Source organism: Prinia subflava, chromosome Z, assembly GCF_021018805.1.
Source record: "Prinia subflava isolate CZ2003 ecotype Zambia chromosome Z, Cam_Psub_1.2, whole genome shotgun sequence".
NCBI lineage: Eukaryota > Metazoa > Chordata > Aves > Passeriformes > Cisticolidae > Prinia > Prinia subflava.
This window is the reverse complement of record NC_086283.1, coordinates 43,740,188-43,760,451: the sequence shown is the minus strand read 5'-3', so window position 1 is coordinate 43,760,451 and position 20,264 is coordinate 43,740,188. Positions and strand designations below refer to the sequence as shown.

General features: G+C 34.5%; 1 protein-coding gene across 10 annotated transcripts in view; it reads left to right on the top strand.

The window, feature by feature from the left end:
• The window catches only part of PPIP5K2 (diphosphoinositol pentakisphosphate kinase 2), a 50,538-nt gene extending 33,753 nt beyond the window's left edge, over positions 1-16,785 (top strand). For 4 of the 10 annotated variants that reach the window (XM_063421610.1, XM_063421608.1, XM_063421609.1 and 1 more), the window contains exons 22-31: positions 578-685; positions 772-888; positions 1,533-1,706; positions 4,142-4,315; positions 5,531-5,600; positions 7,649-7,768; positions 8,638-8,700; positions 12,477-12,608; positions 14,155-14,283; positions 14,906-16,785. In XM_063421610.1, the coding sequence (XP_063277680.1) occupies positions 578-685; positions 772-888; positions 1,533-1,706; positions 4,142-4,315; positions 5,531-5,600; positions 7,649-7,768; positions 8,638-8,700; positions 12,477-12,608; positions 14,155-14,283; positions 14,906-15,009 (1,191 nt within the window). In that variant the 3' untranslated portion in view covers positions 15,010-16,785. The remainder of the gene's footprint in view (positions 1-577; positions 686-771; positions 889-1,532; positions 1,707-4,141; positions 4,316-5,530; positions 5,601-7,648; positions 7,769-8,637; positions 8,701-12,476; positions 12,609-14,154; positions 14,284-14,905) is intronic. The other 6 variants (XM_063421612.1, XM_063421613.1, XM_063421614.1 and 3 more) reach the window with 6 other exon arrangements.
• Positions 16,786-20,264: the final 3,479 nt, after the last annotated feature.

Genomic DNA, 20,264 nt, shown 5'->3' with positions numbered 1-20,264 from the left:
ATTTCTGTGACATGCTACAACAGGTACACTCCAAGTTTAAGTCGGAGAAACTTTTAATTTTTCTTTAAGTTGGATTACTAACTTTTTTTCCTACAGCATGAAGAGATGACTATTCATTTAAGTAGTTTGGGATGTGACGGTTGTACCTCCTCTGTATACTAGAAAGCTTTGCTTACTCTGTTTGACTGATATCTCTGTTAGTGTGATATATAAAAACATTCTCCACAATATACTAACTGAAATGAATTTAATGCAAAATTAGCACCTCTCATCAGGAGAGTTGAAAACAATGCCTCTGCCTACATATCATCATTGGCAAAAAAACATTAAAGATGCACTGAAATAACATATGAAAAGTTCTGCTCTTCACTTTTCAGTAATTTGGTGAGCAATTTTAAGTCACTTGTGGAGGTCCATAATTGGTTTTTTCATTGTACCTCTGCATTTTCCTTATTTATGATGAGCTTTGCACTTCTGCTATGAAAATCTGTGTAAATCAAGAAAAGTGAAATCATCAGTCTTTTTAAAGAAAATTTTTTTTTCTGAGTTTTACTTGTTGATTTTTTTTCTCCATAAGGAATCAAAAGATGAACAATGGAAACGAGCAATGGATTACTTAAATGTGGTCAATGAACTCAATTACATGACACAGATTGTTATCATGCTTTATGAGGATCCTAACAAGGTATTTAAAATGGATAAATATTTTCAGAAATGAGTAATGCTGAGCTATGTATAAAAGTACAAACCTATTTAACTATTTTACTTCAGGAACTTTCCTCGGAAGAACGTTTTCATGTAGAGCTGCATTTCAGTCCAGGAGCTAAAGGCTGTGAGGAAGATAAAAATTTACCATCTGGATATGGATACAGACCTGCCTCCAGAGAGGTAATAATTATGCCTTTCTATAGAGCAAAACACAGGTATTCTGGATATGGGCATAGTTAAAATAAAAACTGTAAAACTGGTATGTAGAAAATACAAGTCTGATTTTTTTTTGGTAGAAAAATATGCAGTAAAAGAGTAGTCCCAGTGTTTTCCACTTTGAATGGGCACTGGGATGAAGGACACAGATAATTTGGATGTTCTAAGACTTTGCCAGAATTTTTACTGAAAATACAAAATACTCTAAGAAAAACCATATTTACATCAGAATGTCACATGAATATTATTCTGGAAACTGGAAGACATGTTCAAGAAAGTAGTTTGACATGTTTATGAATACAGATTGTTGAGGAAAGATTGATATTTTCCAAGATATGTGGTCAGGTGTGTGGAGTTATGACTGCTTTTTGAGAAAGGAATGAGAGCAAAGCTTGGCTGGAATTCTTCTAAATAAAAGAAGAAAGAAGAAACAGATTATTATCTAGATTATTAACGTCTAGAGCAGATTTTTCAGTAATATGTGATTTACATCTTGTATTTTTTAAATCAACATGTTTTATCTTTATGCAAAATATTTAAGAGACACTTCTGTCCACATGTTTGAAGGTGTGCAGACAAATTGAAAATAAATTATGTATTTTCTATAGAATGAAGGCTCGAAGAAAACCTCTCATAGAAATGATAGTGATGAGGAGGTACACGCTCCTAAAAGAGATGAAACGGATCGATCAGTAGTGATGTTCAAGCCAATGGTATCAGACCCAATTCACATACACAGAAAGTCACCCCTTCCAAGATCCAGGAAGATTGGTTCTGTTGAAGTAAGTGTTTGTGTTCCAGATAATTTCTGTCAAAGACGTTAACTGTTGCTTGCTTTTAAGAAAACAAAACCAAATATAATTCTGCTTTTGATACACGGAAGTAGCATGATACATCTCACAGGTTTGCCCTTACTCAGTGGGAAATCCTCCGTGGCAAATAATTTCTTTGAAGGGATTTTTTTTTAAATTATTACTATTCTGTGATAAAACTTACTTCCTTTTTTAAAAAGCCATTTCAGAAAAGTTGGTATTTGAAAATGAAGACTCTTTCAGTCTAAACCTATATCTACAAACTAACATACATTGCTTTTCTATTCATCCTTACAAGACAGCTACTACTGGGAATTGAGCAAACTTTCAGGGTGATTGTGCTGAAAGGGATCAGAGGGATTAGGGTGGTAGGAGAGGTGCAGGAGGTGAGATGTCTTCTGCTGCTGTATTTGCTTTCACGTGGAGTGAAAGTGACTCCACTTGTCAAGCTTTTGAAGGTAAGAAAGATAAAGTGGAAGCTTTTTTAATGTGATTTTATAATTTATGTTTCATGAATTCTGTAGGTAACATCTTGAACAATCTAGTTTGCTGTCTTGAAAGCCATGACATCTAGGTGTGCTTCACAGATACAGCTTAATGTCACAGAGGTGGGGGGATGCACAGCTGTATTGCTGATACCATTGGGATGGTTGAGTGGAAATTCAGATGGTGCATAGTGGCACTTCTGTGATATTAATGCTAGAAGCAGACTAACAGCTTCTTATTGCCTCATTTTCAGTTGCTTAAAACCATCAGAAATGAAGATTCACACCAAAAGCTTTTTCTTTCATGTTTGTGTTGGGAATGAGTTGTCTGTATGCAGTAAAAGTATTACAGATTTGGAAATCACTTGGTTATTGGCAGTATGGAGAGAAAAAGATGCATGAATCCCTTCTGTAAGGATATCTGTGTAACTTCACATGACTTCCATAAATTAACAGACATAATAAATGTTAATGTCTTACATTTTCTATTTCCAAGTTTTTTCATAAACAAATGCTCACAACATCAGTATTTTTGATTTTTAAAAGCTGTTTTTGCAATGATCATGCAAACTCCCCTCCTAGCTATGAGTTCACTTTTGCACAGTTTAATAGTCTATTACTTAAGACTTCCAACCATTTTTGTAAATTATATGGAAGTTAACTTTCACAAGATATCAGAAGCACAAATTGCCAAATTTTGCCTGTGCAGATAGTATATGTTAAAATGGAATGTGTTTCAGCACTCAGAGCTTGCTTATTTGCTGGAAGGAAATAGCTAATTTAAAGAAAACACACTATAAAACATTTTTTTCTTATAAGTAAAATGGGAAGTTTCATCTGGCCTACTGAAATCTGCAAAACTAGTGTTTGGAATATCTAACGCTATTTTAGAGCAACTTTAAAAAGTCACTGCAACTTAAACTGCAACTGCCTTGAACTTTTTTCCTTTTTTTTCTTTTTTTTTTCTTTTTTTTTTTTTTTCTTTTTAATTTTTTTTCCTTCTTTTTTTTTCTTTTTCTTTTTTTTCCCCTCTTGAAAGGCAATCCTGTTTTCACCTATGTCCATTAATTTGAAAGGACACTATCAGGTGTGAGATTATATGGAAGTTTTAATCTGGGTTATAGTCAGCAATATTTACAGAAGGAATGCAACTGTGACTGAGTCATGAAAAGAAAAAAAAGGCTGAGTTATTGTAGTAAAACAGCTCATTGACATTGGGAAGCAAACTCTGTATTACCAAGAATGTTAATTGCTAATGATATACAGTGATGGAGACTTGGGGGTGCTTAGCCTGACACTATCCTCCCTGACACTATCCCTCCCTTTATGCTCCTGATAAAGTGTCCAGCATAAGGTAATTTTTAGGACATTTTTAAGTTTAGAAAACTGCTACCAGACAATTTGGTGCTGCTACCAGACAATTTGGTGCTACTACCAGTGAATCAGCTGTAAAGTCCCAAAGGCAATTTTAAAATTCAGAAATAAGCTTTCAGATAAGCGTATAGACTAGAAATGAAAACTATTAAGTAATAAATAGGGAAGTTTAATGTACTTAGGAGGGGAAAAATTATTGACCAGTTTGTCAAGGGTAACAGAAGTTCTGTTTCCAACATGTGAAAAATTCTTAAAATTATGACTCAATTATTGATAACAAATGTTTTCTCTCATATCTAATATTAATCTACCAGAAATTTGATTGAAGTGTTGTAGTAAAAGACACAGTTGGATGAAGAGATAAAAGTGAAACTGATAACTTTGCAATATTGTATTATTACGCTTCTCTCTTCACTGTTTAATAGTTTTTAAGGTAGTATGTAGAAGGGTGCAAGCAGATTGGGTTTTTTTCTTTTCTGTTCATTTGGCTCTGTTGAATCTAACTTTGCATGCTTTGCTGTTTTTTGCCCCCTTTCTCACTTCCAGGAAGAGAGCCCCCTGAGTGTGTCTAGCCCAGAGTGTATTGGTACCTGGCTGCATTACACCAGTGGTGTGGGTACTGGGCGTCGAAGACGCAGATCAGGGGAACAAATCACTTCTTCCCCTGTCTCCCCTAAATCACTGGCTTTCACATCCAGTATTTTTGGCTCATGGCAACAGGTTTTTAAACTTTACTTCATTAAACATTTTATGCATTCCAAGCAACAACTGTCTTTAAGGACATCTAATCCCTTGTTATGGATTATGTTTCAAGCAATATCTTCCACTTCTTAAAATTACTTGACAAGAATGTTTGGGGGAAAAAGAGCAAGTGCATGTTTTTCCACTGAATGTGTTACACGCTTTCATAAACATTTGGTTTCTTTATAGGAATTGCAAATGTTACTACGGTAAAAAAGACTTAGCCTAATGAAAGAGAATTGCTTTGGTTTAGTTGTCCTTTAAGACTTTAAAACCAGCATTGCTTAATTTGGTGGTAGGTAAATTTAAAAAAAAATAATAATTGCAACCAATACCATTTAAAATAATTTATTTGGTACTTCATGTTGCTATTCAAAACTTGTTTTGCATATATCATATTTTCAGTGGCCTGGTATTAACTATTGCAGGGAAAAAACTCTAGCACTAATAATTCTTGCCATCTATATCCGGAGGTATCTGAAACTCCCAACACAGTACATCATCCATTGACTTGTACAATATTTTGAAGATTGTTCCTTGTAATGGGGGCTGAGGGAAAGCAGGGAAGAAAAAAAAAACAAACCAGTAAATGTTTTGGATGTACCAGTGAAGACCTAAAGCTATTCAGAATGTCAAGATATTGTTTACATGTAGGACAATGGATGGTGTTCTGTAACCATATCCTTTTTCTTTGAAATTTTTCATAATTTATTGTAGACAATTCTGAAATTATTTACATTGGAAAAGTTTATATCAGCAAAGGCTGTGAGCATCTGAAAATTATACTGATTGAGCCTGTGCATGGTCAGTGATCGTATGGTGTCCTCAATAGCTTGTCTGTCTTTCCTTCCCTCCCCTCCTTTTTTCAATACAGGCGCAGTTTAGGAAAGTGCATTTGGTAAAATGAAATAAAATGTCTCAAATGTTTGTTCTCATATCAGTCTTGGTCTGTGTACTTTCTCATTCTGAATGCTTGCTTTGCACCACTTCATTGCAAGGAACTCATATGTGAAATGGACTCCTTTCACAAGGGGATATTGCATGATCTCTCATGTTTCCTTTACATATTTTTACTAACACTTATCATACAGCTTATTAACACCTGTCTGTCTGAAACAGGCTGCTGTATCAAGTTAAATGGATGTTTCATGCTGCTGTTCTATTTTCCCTTATTTTTCTGTTTCTTACATCCAGGTCCTATCAGAAAGCAATAGTAACTTACGAACACCAAGAACTATTCTGGAACAAAAACAGAGTGGTTTAGGTATGTGCCTAATGTTGACATTTTGTTTGATGTTTTCAGCTTTTCATCTGCCTGCTGTTCTCTATAGCTGTATATTCTTTGAATAGCTTTTTTGTTAACAGGACCCAGTAGGACTTGTTATCAATAAGATTATGGTGAGTGTCTGACTATGGACTGGACAATTTTTTTGCAGCAAAATTTTTAAATAAGTTAAATAACTGAAAAGAGAAAATTGTTTGAGACTCTTTGTGCTACTGATTTTGTACTGCTCACAACAGGTACACAGGATTGTTTTTAACATAAAACAGATTTTTAAGATAATGTAGTTTCTGACTGATTTTGCAGTAATATTTTGGATTAAAATGACCTGCTCTGGAAACAGTTAAAACACTTTTCTTGAAAATTTCTGTTTCCTACTGTGGGCAATTGATAAAAGTGAAGATGTTTTTCTGAGGGGAGGGGGAAGGGGAACAAACAGGAAGTTTCTTGATAGTATCAAGGGTTTTGTACCTATTCCTCTCCTAAAATTAATTTCTTCTTTTCAGCATTAGAATGAATCATGCTATAATTCAAATTCTTTCAAATTCTCTTAATTCAAGTGGTGCTTTTCTATTGCTTTATTAAAACAGGCACACGTATGTCTCACAAGCAAAAAAATGAAATCGTGCACTACTGTAAATCAACGTTGCTTTTGTTTTCTGTGTGTCTTTTCGTGGGAATTATTAAGTATTAAAAATGCATCACCTATATGCATAAACTTAGAAGTAGCTTTTCCGTTATTTGCAAAGATATGCGGTTTTTGTATGTCTAATCTTTCTGTGATACTTTTCTTCCCATTATATTTTTCCCATAGTAAAATGCATACATCAGGTGCTTTTGTTTACTGAAGTCCTGGTTTTTATTATGTGCTTGCTAAAGTTAAATGAATATTCTTTTGTGTGTCACAATATGGCTTGTGGAAGTTGATCTATTTTCATGTAGATTAAGATACTACATTTGGTGTGAAAGGCTTTTGCCACAGACCAGGCACCAATTTATTTTGGCTGTGATTGGTCACATGTGCTAGTAATGTTTCCCCTCACTGGACTCTCATAAATAATGAAAGGAAGTATCGCTGGTTTTTAAAAAAATCTGCTGCTACTTATCTGAAATGTAAAAGATAAGTTCTGAGTGAAATCACTTCTCCTTTCAACTAGTAGTAAAATGTAAAGGGAAAAAAAATGCAAATTTTTTTCCCATTTTGTTTCATTATTGTATGTAAATTTCATTAATGGTTGATGATTACAAAAGTTATTTTTCTGTTTTTGTCTGTGGCTTTCAGTGGTTTGTTTAAACTCCCATTCTAGTGGCAGGAATGCATGAGTTGTAACAAAGTACTGTCACTTTCATGGAGCTGTGCTAAAGTCTTCTCAGGAAAGGAAGTCAAGTTAAACTTGATGAAACTTTCAGGTATTTTCAGTTTGCAATATTGTCAGTAATGGTAGCTGAAATCCGAACACAGTATTTCCAATTTGTTTCAGATTTCATTGTGGTTAGAAGTATTTCCACATACTAAGTCTGTGGAACTGCATGAGTACTTCATGGCAGCCTGTCATCTCAAGGGTTGATTTGGATGAAAGCAATGAGCAGTATTTTTCCAGTTTATATTTGTTTCAGGAATTCAGGTTTTCAAAGACACAACTTTCACATCATCCTCATCATCAATCATTATCATCGTCATCATCATCTTCATTTTGTTTTGTTGTTTTGTTTATGTTTACATTGATGCTAACTGGTAACTTTTTTTTACAAAAAGTGAAAACAGGACAAGAACTCACTTTATTAAAGCCAGTCCTCTCTTTGCACATATAGCAGAGTGTGCTGTTTCATGAGTAGAAGCACAATAAATTATGATAGTTTCAGCCTACAAGTCCCACTCTGACATTACAAGCATATTGTGAACGTGTCCAAGGCACTGCCAAAAGCTGCCTTTTGTGTGGTAAGAGCCATGTGCTTGCATGCTGCATGCATCCCCAATGTGAATGGACGAACACCTGGTTGTTGTATGTATTTTCTCTAACTCCCATCAGGGTCTCACTGTGCGGGCCTGTTTAGCACCTCAGTGCTCGGGGGTTCTTCAAGTGCACCTAACCTACAGGATTATGCTCGTACGCATCGTAAAAAGCTGACTTCTTCTGGCTTCATAGATGGTATGTGCACACTCTCGCACATGCACGCACAACCCATGTGCCACATTGAACTTCTAAAGATTTTACTGGAATCCTAGAATCTTTGGCCTTAGTATTAATTTTATGAGTTTCTATTGCTTCCTTATTGCCCGTAGCTTGCTTGTGTTTAACTTAATAGTGTAGTTAATTTTTGTTTTCTTGAATTGAACACCGGATCACAGACTTGTAATGTGCGCCAGGAGATTCCAGCAAGTGCATTTTTTAAGTCAACTGAAAGTTTTATTTTTAAATTCTTTAATAATTTTAAACTTTGGTTTTTGTCACTGCTAATTGATCTTGAAATTAAATAAATTATTGGGAGCATATACAAGGAATGAAATTATAAAGTAATAAGTTAAATACTGATGGTGAAAGTTTTAGGATTCCTGATTTTTTTTTTGGTGGGGTTTGGATTACAAAGGAGCAGGAGATTCTCAGTTATGGATAATGTGGCATAGAGAAGAAACTCTCTCACTAGATTTCAGAATGTAAAGATACCAAAGCACACCTTTACAACTCTGAGGTGAAACAGTATTCATGCTGTTTTCCCCCCCACTTCACTTCTCAGTGTTTGAGTCTAACCTGAATAACCTTGTATGCCAGAATCACCAGCTCATTCTGCTTGTTTTCATACACTTCATTACACGTCTTGTAGTTACCAACAATCCAAATTTTCTTCTTTTTAACATCTACATAGATTTTAGCCCTTTTCCTTGGTCCCTTCTGCATGCCACTCACTTCTAATACTTTCTCATCTTTTCTTTTTTCCTTTCTTCTTCCTTTTCTATTTTAAAATCTCCCTCTTTTGGTAGCTGTTACAAATTTCAGGTACCTGTTTTTCTCTTTCTCAGACACCACACGCGGTTCTGCTGTTAAAAGGTTTTCTATCTCATTTGCTCGACACCCAACCAATGGTACGTTTTGCTTTTATTTTAAAAACAAAATCGAAAACAAAAGGTTCCTTGCTTCATCCCTTTTATTTTTATTTCAAATACGGGGTGTACAGTATCATCCAGCCGTCTGTCGTTCCTAACTTCAAGCACAATTCCAAATATATTTGTAATCATTAGATATCCTAAATCCTTTCTTTACCATTCATTAGTATAAATACAACATAAAAATCCATTACTTAGAAAAATGTGCGGAAAAAAAAACTAAGTGCTACTGTTAATCATGATCTCTCTAATAAATTATTCTCCAGAAGTTCTTGTGTGATCAGACTGTATTGTACAAGATACAGACAATGAAATCTGATCTTATTAGAGACACACTTCTTGATAGCTGCTGCTTCTTTGTCTTTCTCCTGCTGAGCTGATTTTCTGAGCCTGCCCATTCTAAAATAAATCACTGAATTTACAGCTGGAGTTTATGACTATCTTCTTGAAGTGATGCTAAATTACAAAAACTAAAGCAGAAGCTTTGGTTCTGTTCCTGCTGAATTGCAACATTTTTATAGGACAAAAATTTATTTTACCTTATACTTCTCTATTCATCAGATGTGCAAATTACTTAAATATTGCACTAAAAATCACAGCAAGAGAGCTGTGACTTCTTGAGCAGCATTGACCTCTTGAGCTTCAAGAGTGAGAGTTAACTGTCTTCAGTTTACAAAAATTCTCATTTAACACACAGGACAGAAGTATGTCTTTTTCTTCCTCAGCAAAATATTTTGTGCCTCCCTTTCTGCATGATTGGTTAGGCTGCAGATATATCCTGTTCATGAAAGTAGACTCAGTCTTCAGGACCCTCTAGACTTTTCCAGATTTCTTAACTGCAGTTTTAAAATGTCCATGATTGCTGGCTTAGTTCAGTGACAGTAATATTGAAATTGCAGTGGAAATCATCAGTATTTTCATGTTAGATTCAAAATATTTTTGATTAGAAAGAGATTTAAAAAAAAAGACTTGAGTTTTTGTTTAACTTGGCTTAGAAGAGGAGAAGTATTTTGTTACACTCATTTTAAATCCGTAGTGACTTTTTTGCTCTGCAGTGCTTCTTGAAGGAAAACTATAGTAAGGCTAAATTTATATCATTAAGACTGTGTTTGATCTAAAAGGCCAAATGTCATATCTCAAATAGAAAAGTCAGAAGTCCATTTTTTATGTTGCAACTCAAACCAAACACTATTCCCTAAACATACAAGGTCAGACAGTAAGAACTGTATCTGAGAATCTGTGGCTAATAATAGGATTACTTTCTGTTCCATTTAGTCATATTTTGTGACTCCATTCATTTTAAAAAGGATCTAAATAACTTTTATTGATCACATTGATTTTTCTGATTCATTTAATGCAGCGGTTTTACCACACATCTTTGACAAGAATAATGCATGCAGTATGAGCTCCTACGAACCCTAAGTATATTGCAGGTTTCCAGGGGTTCTCTACTAACATAACACCATATTGATGTTGTTTTGTCTGTCCTCTGGACTATCATTTTAATTCTCCTTGTCCCTTTCACTCTGTTTTTTTCTTACTTTTATGTTGTTATCACACCCTCTTAACTCATTTCAGACTACCCCCCCCATCTTTAGTTCAAGGAACATGGTGAAACAAGTATCATCTGAAAGTGCTATACCTTATTTTCTGGGCCTCTGCAGAACACCCACACCTCTTTAGGTGCTGGTCCATTTCCTCTGTGGAATTTCTAGGCTCCAGTGGTATGTCTCTACAGCTTTTGAATCTTAAGATAAGCAGGGTGGCTTTTTGAGATGCGTTAACCCTTTCATTGCCTTTTGATGCTTTAAGAATAAATACAGCCAAAAAGCAAAGATGTTTAGTGTACAGGAAACTGCCTTCTTAAAGGGATACTGTCGGGCTTCTTCATCGTAAAATTTCAAATTTATTTCTTATAACATCATAAAATATTTATCAGAAAACATTAAAACACTACACATAGATTTCCAAATTATATTTTAAGCCATATCTGTTAAACATAAACATGCTACAACAATCTGCTGGGATATAACTACCTGACAGTAGAATCGTCAAATCTCAACAAAAAAATTTGGAGAGGAAATTGCTAAAACAACAAAATTTTACTTCTTCCTTTTTTTCGTTTAAAGGGCATGAGTGCATTTTGGAATTATTTTCTGATTCTCTATAACATGCACTATAACAATAATAGTTACTAAAAAATTAACCTGACATTGTCCCACTTCATTAATTGCAAAATCAAATAAATTAATTCTCATTGAAGTGATAGTGACTCTTCTGTCAGGGTAAAAAGAAATCTTACATATTACTGTAAGGCAACGAAAGGGTTTGCGCTTTACATGCATGCATATAGTTATTTAGGATATTAATTTGTATGGCAAGCATCTTAGTGCTTACACTGAAGATTAGCTACTGACTTTATAGGAGAGCAGAAATTAATAGTATGGTGGTGATTCTTTTGTACACAAAAGTCAAATTGTCATGAAATGCAACATTTTGTTTATAATTTAGGTGAAATTGATATAAGTACACCTCAGTTGGTTGAATATTTGTAGCAATGGTCCCCAAAATTTGAATATGGCCAAGGTGGATCTAAATATAAGTATAGACATTTGGGGGTTGAAATCTTGTTGAATTTCTTCTTTATGCAAAGTACTGATGGGGAGTGAATGGGCAACATTGGATATCACAGGAATATTGTTGCTTATTATTTTATGGGAAAGAACAGTTCACCATCATAATGTTATCTCTAATAAATGTACCTTGAACTGAAATTCTAAACATTATTTCATTCACTATTGCTTCTTCATTTAATTGTCTTAGAAGAAATTTACAGTATTGAATTGCAAAGTTGTAATGTTACAGCTGTATGTTCAAACACTAATGGACACATTTTCTCTTCTGAAATGCAACTGGATGAAAAGCTGTTTATTGAGTTACCAAACTTGAATTGCTTTAGGAGACTGCAAATTTTTTTTAGCCAAGATGTTTAAATGCTTTTTAGTCTGTTAGTAATATGGATATGCATGTTTAGTGTATGATCAATACTAACACAGAAAAGCAAAGTCCAATAAATTTTTAGATTTTTTGGGTTGCCTTACTTACCTGTTCTAATATATGAAACTTCTAGTTTTTTCAATACTGTTTTTAAATGCATAAAGGTAGGTATGTATCTGTCTCAAGGTATAAAAATGCTAACAGTGGTTTTCCTTTGATATTAACTGCAGTTAACAGTTTGTTTTTACAGAATACTGAAGATGATAGAACATGAATTCTGCAAATTTATTTCTGGGAAGATACAGCATTTTTGGCTCTTGTCTGCTAACAAGATAGCTATCCTACTTTCTTGCATGAATGAGTTACCTATTTAGTCTTGTACCAGATATCAGAATGAGTAGGACAAATACTACCTTTTTTTTTTTTTTTTTTTTAATGATCTGTTAAGTTTGTCTTAAAGGGAAATTCCTTTCCTGAACTGATTTGGGAGTAGAGCACAGTTCTCATGTTTGAACAATTCATGTGTACACATGTACTTCATGTGTACCCGAGTTGTAGCCATGGTATGCTACACAGTATCTTTCGCTGTAACATTGGCTCATCTTGTTCCAGCTCCTGTAGTATTTAATTTCCACGATTTCAAGAGACTTATGTCTGCACATGCTAATGTAAACTAAGCAGTTTTTATCATGCATTAATGCAGTACCTTAAATCCCGTCTTATGTTTGGAAATCTCTTTTTTTTTTTTTTTCTTTTAGGTTTTGAACTATATTCCATGGTGCCTTCTATTTGCCCTTTGGAAACTCTACACAATTCCTTGTCTCTGAAGCAGGTGGATGAATTTCTTGCTTCTGTTGCTGCTCCATCGAGGGAAAATCTACAGGAGACATGTACTGATTATAGTTTGTAATTGTATTCATTTTAAATTCTTAACTATTGGCTAGTTAATCTCTGCAGTGTTTTGCAACTAACAAGTAAATTAAGGATACTGCTTTTGAAGAAAATGAAAACGTACATAAACCATAATTTTACATTTTGCACTATCCTTTTGTGGATATGGACACTTATAATTCATTGAAGTAGTGTCTGTTGGCTGAGGTAGTCAATTAAGGATTTAATGAAATCATAGTTAGTTTATTTCCTTTATTATTACATTGACTTCTCTGTACTGTCCCACTCAGCTGAATTACAGGTAGTGCTTTTCAGGGAGCATGCAGTATTCTTAACTTTATACTGTGCAGTTGTACTGGCAGAACCTCAGCAGAATAGTGTCGCATTTACATTTAAAACTTCATTATTTCCTGTTTCTTTCAGTATTACTTGAGGTTTCACCTGTAAAGTGCTTTGCAGTTACTTAGCTTTTTTGCAGTTTATGCTGCATGTTTAAAGTTTAGGTGATATTGATAGGAAATACAGCTGAATTCCATTCATGTACATGTGTCTGGGGAAATGATTCCCATTGTGATTCTACTACTGTATCTTTGGAAATGGTTTCAGTTAGGTCAGATTTAACACATATTAGGATGCTTGTAAATAATGTTTCAGGTGATTGAAAATCATTTTTCCTAAGGAAGTGTCTAAAGACTCAAGCTTTGGTCAGGCAACTTATACTTGCAAGTACTGATACAACAATATTCTACCTGTTTGGACCTCTCCCGTTTTGCTGCTACAAGATTTTTCCTTTTTTCCCTCCATTATTTTATGCAGTTTAGATTTTAATCAGCAGCTTATTTGATAGGGTAGGCCTCCTATACTTGAAAAGGAATATAAGCAGTTAAAAAAGTTGATGTTACTGGAAAAGAGCTCAGAGAGGCTTAGAAGTATGTGAAAATTCTCAGCTAATTAAAATGTCTTTTTATACAAGTTAGGAAGTTTGTGTATCTTCAGAATAGTTCAGAATTGAGAGTATTCAAGATGAAGAAACACAAAATGTGTCATACTCCTAGCGTATGTTTGTCACCTTTGTACCAAGGAGTGGCTGGAAAATAGACCTGACACAATTAAAGTCATAGATGTTTCGTTCTCCTGTTTTCCTGTACTATTTGGAGGTTGTCTAGAGATTAATGAATTGTGTGCGCTTTTCATAAATGTGTTAGACTTAAAGCCTATTCAGGTGCCATCTTCATAACCCATGAAACAGCACTAATGCTTTTGCCAATCTTCTGGCAAGGAACATGCTACTGAAACTCTGCCTTAACAGCATGAACTTATTGTGTTGCTTTCTCTGGTAAAGAAGAGATTTTAGGGCTTGTCTTTCACGTTGTGAAGTTTTAACACTAGAGTGAAAAATTGGTACCTGAGCAGTTCGTTGTATAAATGGGGTATCTATTTTGCTGGATGAATGAATACACAGTCCTGTGGCTACAGTTTTTGACATCTGGTTTGGGTGAGAGTATTTTTATAATTATTGATTCTTTTTTTTCCCCACCATTTCAGCTTCTCCAACTTACATGATGCCTCTTTCAGGTAGAAAAGTTCCTTTAAATACATTTACCCCTGCAAAAATTCAACCAACGCCACTTGAAACTTTGCCTGAAAGGCTAGCAGTAGAGAAACTAACCTTATGTAAGTAAATTTTTTCGAAGGCGGAATAACTAACTTTTGATTATTTCCAGCAGTATAATTCTTCCTTACATATAACATGACTTCTGGGCATGCTGTTTCTTAACATTCCTCTTATAAGCAGGATCATTTTGTGGGTCTGTGAAACTAAGTAGCATTGCTTTTAAAGCAAATACCTTTAACAGTAAAACTGTGTTAATAGTTATTTTCTCTTATCCTCTGAAATGTTTCATTTTCTATGTCCTGAAGTTCATGACCTTTTGCTTTGAAGTATGATAGCTATCTCCAAGACAAAGTATATTTATTTATTTAAATGACTGAATTTCTAAGATGTTTTCTGAACCCCTAACATATAGCTCTGTGACTCTGTTCTAACTAAAGCTGCCTGTAACATGAGGATTCATTCAATCACTAATATGTTCAGTCTGAACTGTTGGCCAGCTGCACTGTCTGCTTTTGAATGCTTTTGAATAGAAACCAAATTTCACTTGGATTTCTGATTTCATGAAATAGTGTAGCTTATTTGTTTCTGTGCTAGATTACAAGCATTTTTCTTGCCTTTGTTGCTTTTTAGCATGGATATTAAGTGTAAAAACTAATACTTCTTTTCTCTCAATCTGTATAGCTACCCTTGGATGTCCTGGTAATGTATCTAATATTAAACCATCTCTTGAAGAGGCCTCACAAGATGCAGAACTTTGTGATGAAACTCTTTCTGAGAAAAAATGATCAGTCAAAACTGAAAACAACTTCTTAAATGGTTCTTTAGTGTGCATTCAGGCAAATTACTGAGCTGTCAAAAGCCATTCATGTCTGCATCTGCAATTCATAGTGCACTTAAGAATCTTTATACATGGTTAATTAGCGTGCGCAGTATTTAGGTCAAGTGTCTTTTCTCGTTTTCTAAAACATTTCAGGAAATATACTTACCATTTTGATGAACCGCACACCTTTTAATGGAAAAGCTGCACATGAATCTTTTCTTTGTCTTCAAATATCTACTGTAAAACTGTTCAAAAAGAAAATGATATGTGTTACAGTTGCTCTGTTGATGTCACTGTCATGAAAGCATTGTCTGTTGTCATCATAAACTTCTATTTTCAGGAGTTTATAATCTCCCGTCTGAATTTCTTGTGTGTGCTGAAATGTAACATGCATCTTGACTTTTTTTAATTTAACTACATTTCCAAAGAGATCTCTTTTCTCTGGTTTGGAGATAAGCAGATATTTTTTGCATTTTAATAATTTTATATCATAAATGCTGCAATAATTAGGCATGATGGAGTGTGTTCATGTATCAGCACTTTTGACTACATTTTTTTTTTTCCTGTTTACATCAGACCTGTAACATTCAAACCTACCTTCTCTTTTATTGTTAAGTACACATTTGTTTACAGGTACACGTATATCATCCAGCAGTTTTATATGTTTTTATCAAAACCTTCTTTTGCTTACTAAAAAAGACAGTTTTATTTTCCTTGCCATATGTTTCTAGAAAAAGGTGATATTTAAAAGTAGGTTTTGTAGAAGGCAAAATAGTTACAGCTGGTCTGCTACCAGGTTTATTCTAAAAATTGTAAATATTCCATCTATGTTTTATTATCATCCTTTCACCATACAGAGAGACTGTGGACTACCAGAACTCAGTGCATAGTGCTCCAAAATACTCAGGATTCATCATGGCCTGGGGATTTTCATACCTTCCTCCTTCAAATCTAGGTAGTTGACAGCAGCTCTCAAACCACACCCCCCCAAAGCCCCCCAAAATCCCACACAAACCAACAAAAAAATCCCAACAAAAAATGACCCCAAACCATCCCCCCCCACAAAACCTCAAACCACCCAAAAAACACAGAAAAAACCCACAAAACAAATACAAAAAAAGGAAAAAAAATATAATATCTGTAAAAAGCATTTCTAAATTGGTGGAACATGCAGTTATAGTGTTATTTAGAATAATTATCCAGTCTAAGCAATTGTTGTAATTTTTTTCTGTGGCATGAAAAATTACTGCTTCGTAAGTATCCCAAATGTATGAAAATACAGACCACTTTAAGTTCAAGTGGCTGAATAGTAAGAATGGACTTCATAACTACAAGTTAGGTAATTCTTTTCACATTTAAGCTGCAGAAGACATAGCTTATAAGTAAAATGTTTAAGTAGGGCTCTTGTCTCCAGAGCCGGTGCAACTATAGTTATATTCACTCGTCACAGGGTCTTTTTTCAGTGTTTACCATATATGAAATGGCTTCAGAAGACAATTTCTAACAATGCTGGTTAAATACCAAAAATATGAAGGGTGTCACAGCTATATACTTCAAGCATTTCATTTTCTGTAGTGTAATTGTGTTACTGACAATGTTGGTCTTGCATAAAACTGAATGTACACTTGTTTACCATTTAAAAAAAAACCTAAAAATTTAAGTGTACGTATCATTCCAGTCAACCAAAGCTGTGGCATAACTTTTTTTATGTGCTCCTAAATAAAATCAAGGTCACTGGCAACTTCTCTCTATTGTGTTTTCTTTTAAAAGCACTGTGAAGTATAGTGAGTAGCTGACAAAATAATCTTAGTGGAAAACAATTTTGCATGTAAGTCATTAATTTACAAATAAGCCGAAACTATTCCTGGTGGTAAGGATGTGGCATAAAAGAAATTACAGTATCATTTTTTTACTGGAATCACTCTTCAAAAAGTTAAGTGGCAGTCACACATTCTGCAGGGTTTTGTCATGTTCCAGAATGGTAACATCAAATACAGGACCACTGTGCGTGCTCTTCTACGTGCTGTTGAGACTGACAATAGGGACACCATGTGGACTCACAGATTTGAACCTATTCTTAATTCTTTATACAATACCACTCTCTCTCACATTAAACTTTTTGAACTATACATCCTATTTCAACCAGGTTTGACAGAGGTCAAAGAATATGGTTACACAAAATCAGTGGTCAAAATACGACTGTGACTCCCAAAATATTATCACCCTGCAATATAGTTTAAGTAATTATTTAGCTTAGCATTTCTTCCAAAATTTCTTCCATCATTACAAAACAGATCAAACCATAAAAATGTGTGTGAAAACTCCTAAAATCAATTTAAATCCTGTTTTATGTTTCTTTATTATAATAGATTTCAATTATGTAATTATTCAAGCACACAGAAGCTGTTAAGGGAAAGCAGATATGCTTCCAAAGTTTACTTTTGTAGAAATTCATATAAACAAGCCTAGGGAGCTATGCATACAAGAAATAGTTATACATATTATTACATAATAATGTATTTTAACAAATGATCATTGAACAACAGTATCAAAAACAGTTCAAAGGATAGTAGCTCAAGAGATGTAACAGATTTTTAGAAGCCATTTCAATGCAATAGACAAGTGGAAAAATGAAGGGATTTAAGACTACTTACTGTTATTGACACAGACAGAAGCATAATCTTTATTTTTCCTGCATTTTTTGTAATCAATTTACAGCAATTGTATTTTTGACAGTTCCATAAGTAACCTGCTGAAGAAAAAAATACCAAAAACTTTTCCAAAAAGTCAATTCTGCGAGAAGCAGTGTAATAAAATAAGTGTATTTTCTAGTAGTAGCTCATATTTCTTTTATTTTTCTTTCCAAATAATGGTTTTCATTTTGCTTGTTTTTGTGAGGAGGACAAATTTCATTGAGTATTCTTAAATGCTAATTTTTTTATTCCCTCACTCAGCTTTAAAAACCACCATCTTGTGCTCCAAAATACAGAAACGGGCTTAGCACCAACGCAGTCCAGAGTGTCTTACTGTGAAAAACAGATGTTGAATAAAAAAAATAGACCAAATATTTTATCTATAAAAAGAACAATGTGTGAGTGGCCTCAAACGTGGTCCTAGGAGGAGGAGAATGCACTAAATACAGAGACCATATCATAAAAGGTAGAAGTTAGTGTAGAAAAGACCTTTCAGGAAGCTTAAATTCTGCATTCATAAAAAAACAGTTCTAAAGTGGACTTCCTTTAAAAAAATAAGAATAGACTGGATTAAAAAGCTGTCACTGTGCTACACAATGTATGAATGTAGTATATTAAAATAGACTTCTAATCCAGAATTCTGAAAACTAGAATTTACAGATCTCCATCCTGTTCAGTCAAAGAGATGACAAGGCAAAACAAGGCAATTGGGTGACGTGCATTTTGCAACAGATCCAAACTATTTCTAATATAATGGCAGAATCTTTGCTTCCAATAAAGCTTGTTTAGTCTGGGTGTACCTGTCTTACTAAATTTCCTATTGCACCTCTCCAGAAGAAGGAATAACTGCTCCTTTATTTAATAAGATTATTACTTGTTGTATACTAATACAAGTACTAAACCCATGTGAATCTTTTAAAATCTGAGTGTAAGTCTATTCAGACTTCCTGTCCTATTTGCTGTCAGAATCTTGATAGCTTTTTAATTTCTCTTTTGGGTGATGACTGGGAATATATATAGACTTAAAATATTATATATAAAACTTCCTTAAATTATTTTAAAGGGGTAGTTTGGAAAGTATTTTGAACCATTTATGAATTTAAGTCTGTAGACATTTTTAAAGAGCACTTGCACAGAACATGTGCAGTTACAAATACTGAAAAATAGAAAGGAAAACAAAGGATAAAATCCAACCAAGAGAATTCAAAAGACTGAAATGACATAGTATTTGAAATAGAATGGAATGGAAAAAGCAAAAACCTGGAGGCTCCGGCCTTCTTTAGCTTCTATATTAGTTACAAGTAAGTGAACATGGACTAAAACTGTGTGCAGTTCTGGGCCACAAAAATGAAGAACAATGCTAAGACACCTGAATACATCCAGAAGAAGACAACCAACTAGGTAGAAGGGCTGGAAGGCCTTTTCTGAAAGGAGTGGCGAGGTTTGGAGAGAGGCTGAGGGGCAACATCGCTGCTGTGTTCAGCTCCCAGAGGAGGGGAAGTGGAGAAGGAGGTGCTGAGCTCTTCTCCCTGCAATACAGCAACCGTGTTGGAATGGTTCAAAGCTGCATCAGGGGAGTACTGGACATTAGGAACCTTTTTTTTTTTTTCTGAGAGGGTGGTGAAACCCTGGCCCAGGCTTTATTGAGAGGTGGTTGATACCCTGAGCTTATTGGTGCCTTGAAAACAGGCATCTGGATAACGGCTTTAAATTTGGTCAGCTGTGAAGTGGACAGGCAGTTAAACTAGATGATCACTGTAGGTACCTTCAAACTGTTCTATTCTGTTCTATTCTAATTGCCATATATTTTAACTTCAGCACAGCTTATGCATTCAATCCAACAGCAGTAAGGTTAAACAAGGATCACAGAACACACAGTAACTCAGGACTGTGGTCCAATATCTTGGTCAAATCAGGGTCATCTGTGGGACCAAACCATGTCACTTAATCCAGCCTGGGCCTGGCAGCCTTGAAGCCTGTGAGCAACCAGGTACACTCATAGATAAGTCTTCATCACTTCTCTTGCTCCTTAACAATGTACAGTTTGATTTTGATAAACTTACGTTCCATTAACAGACCCACAGCAACATTGACAAGTATTTTCTGTTGCCACTTCCTATACATGAGCACACTAACTGCAGATTTTGTTAAAGACTGGTCCAAAACTTCCCTTTCCCAGTAACTTTTAGATCTCATGGTATAGGACAGAGTGTGTCTTTTCATGTTGAGTAGTTCTCTTTATTGCTTCCAGTTGCTCTGAATCAGAGCTGGTGCAAACTGAAGATCTGCAAAATGCGCAAAGCTCTAAACCCACAACTTTTTTCATATCCTTTTCCTGTGTTTGTGTCAATGGGACAAAATTCAGCCATGCTTAAATAGCTGTTATACCAGCTGAAATCAGGTTAATTAGGCAAAAAACTCAATTTGGCCCAATAGGTAAATCAAGGAATGCTTTTCACACTTATTAAGCTTATTTTTAAAAAATCATTATATTAAAAAAATAAGACGGTATTTTAATAAATGATGT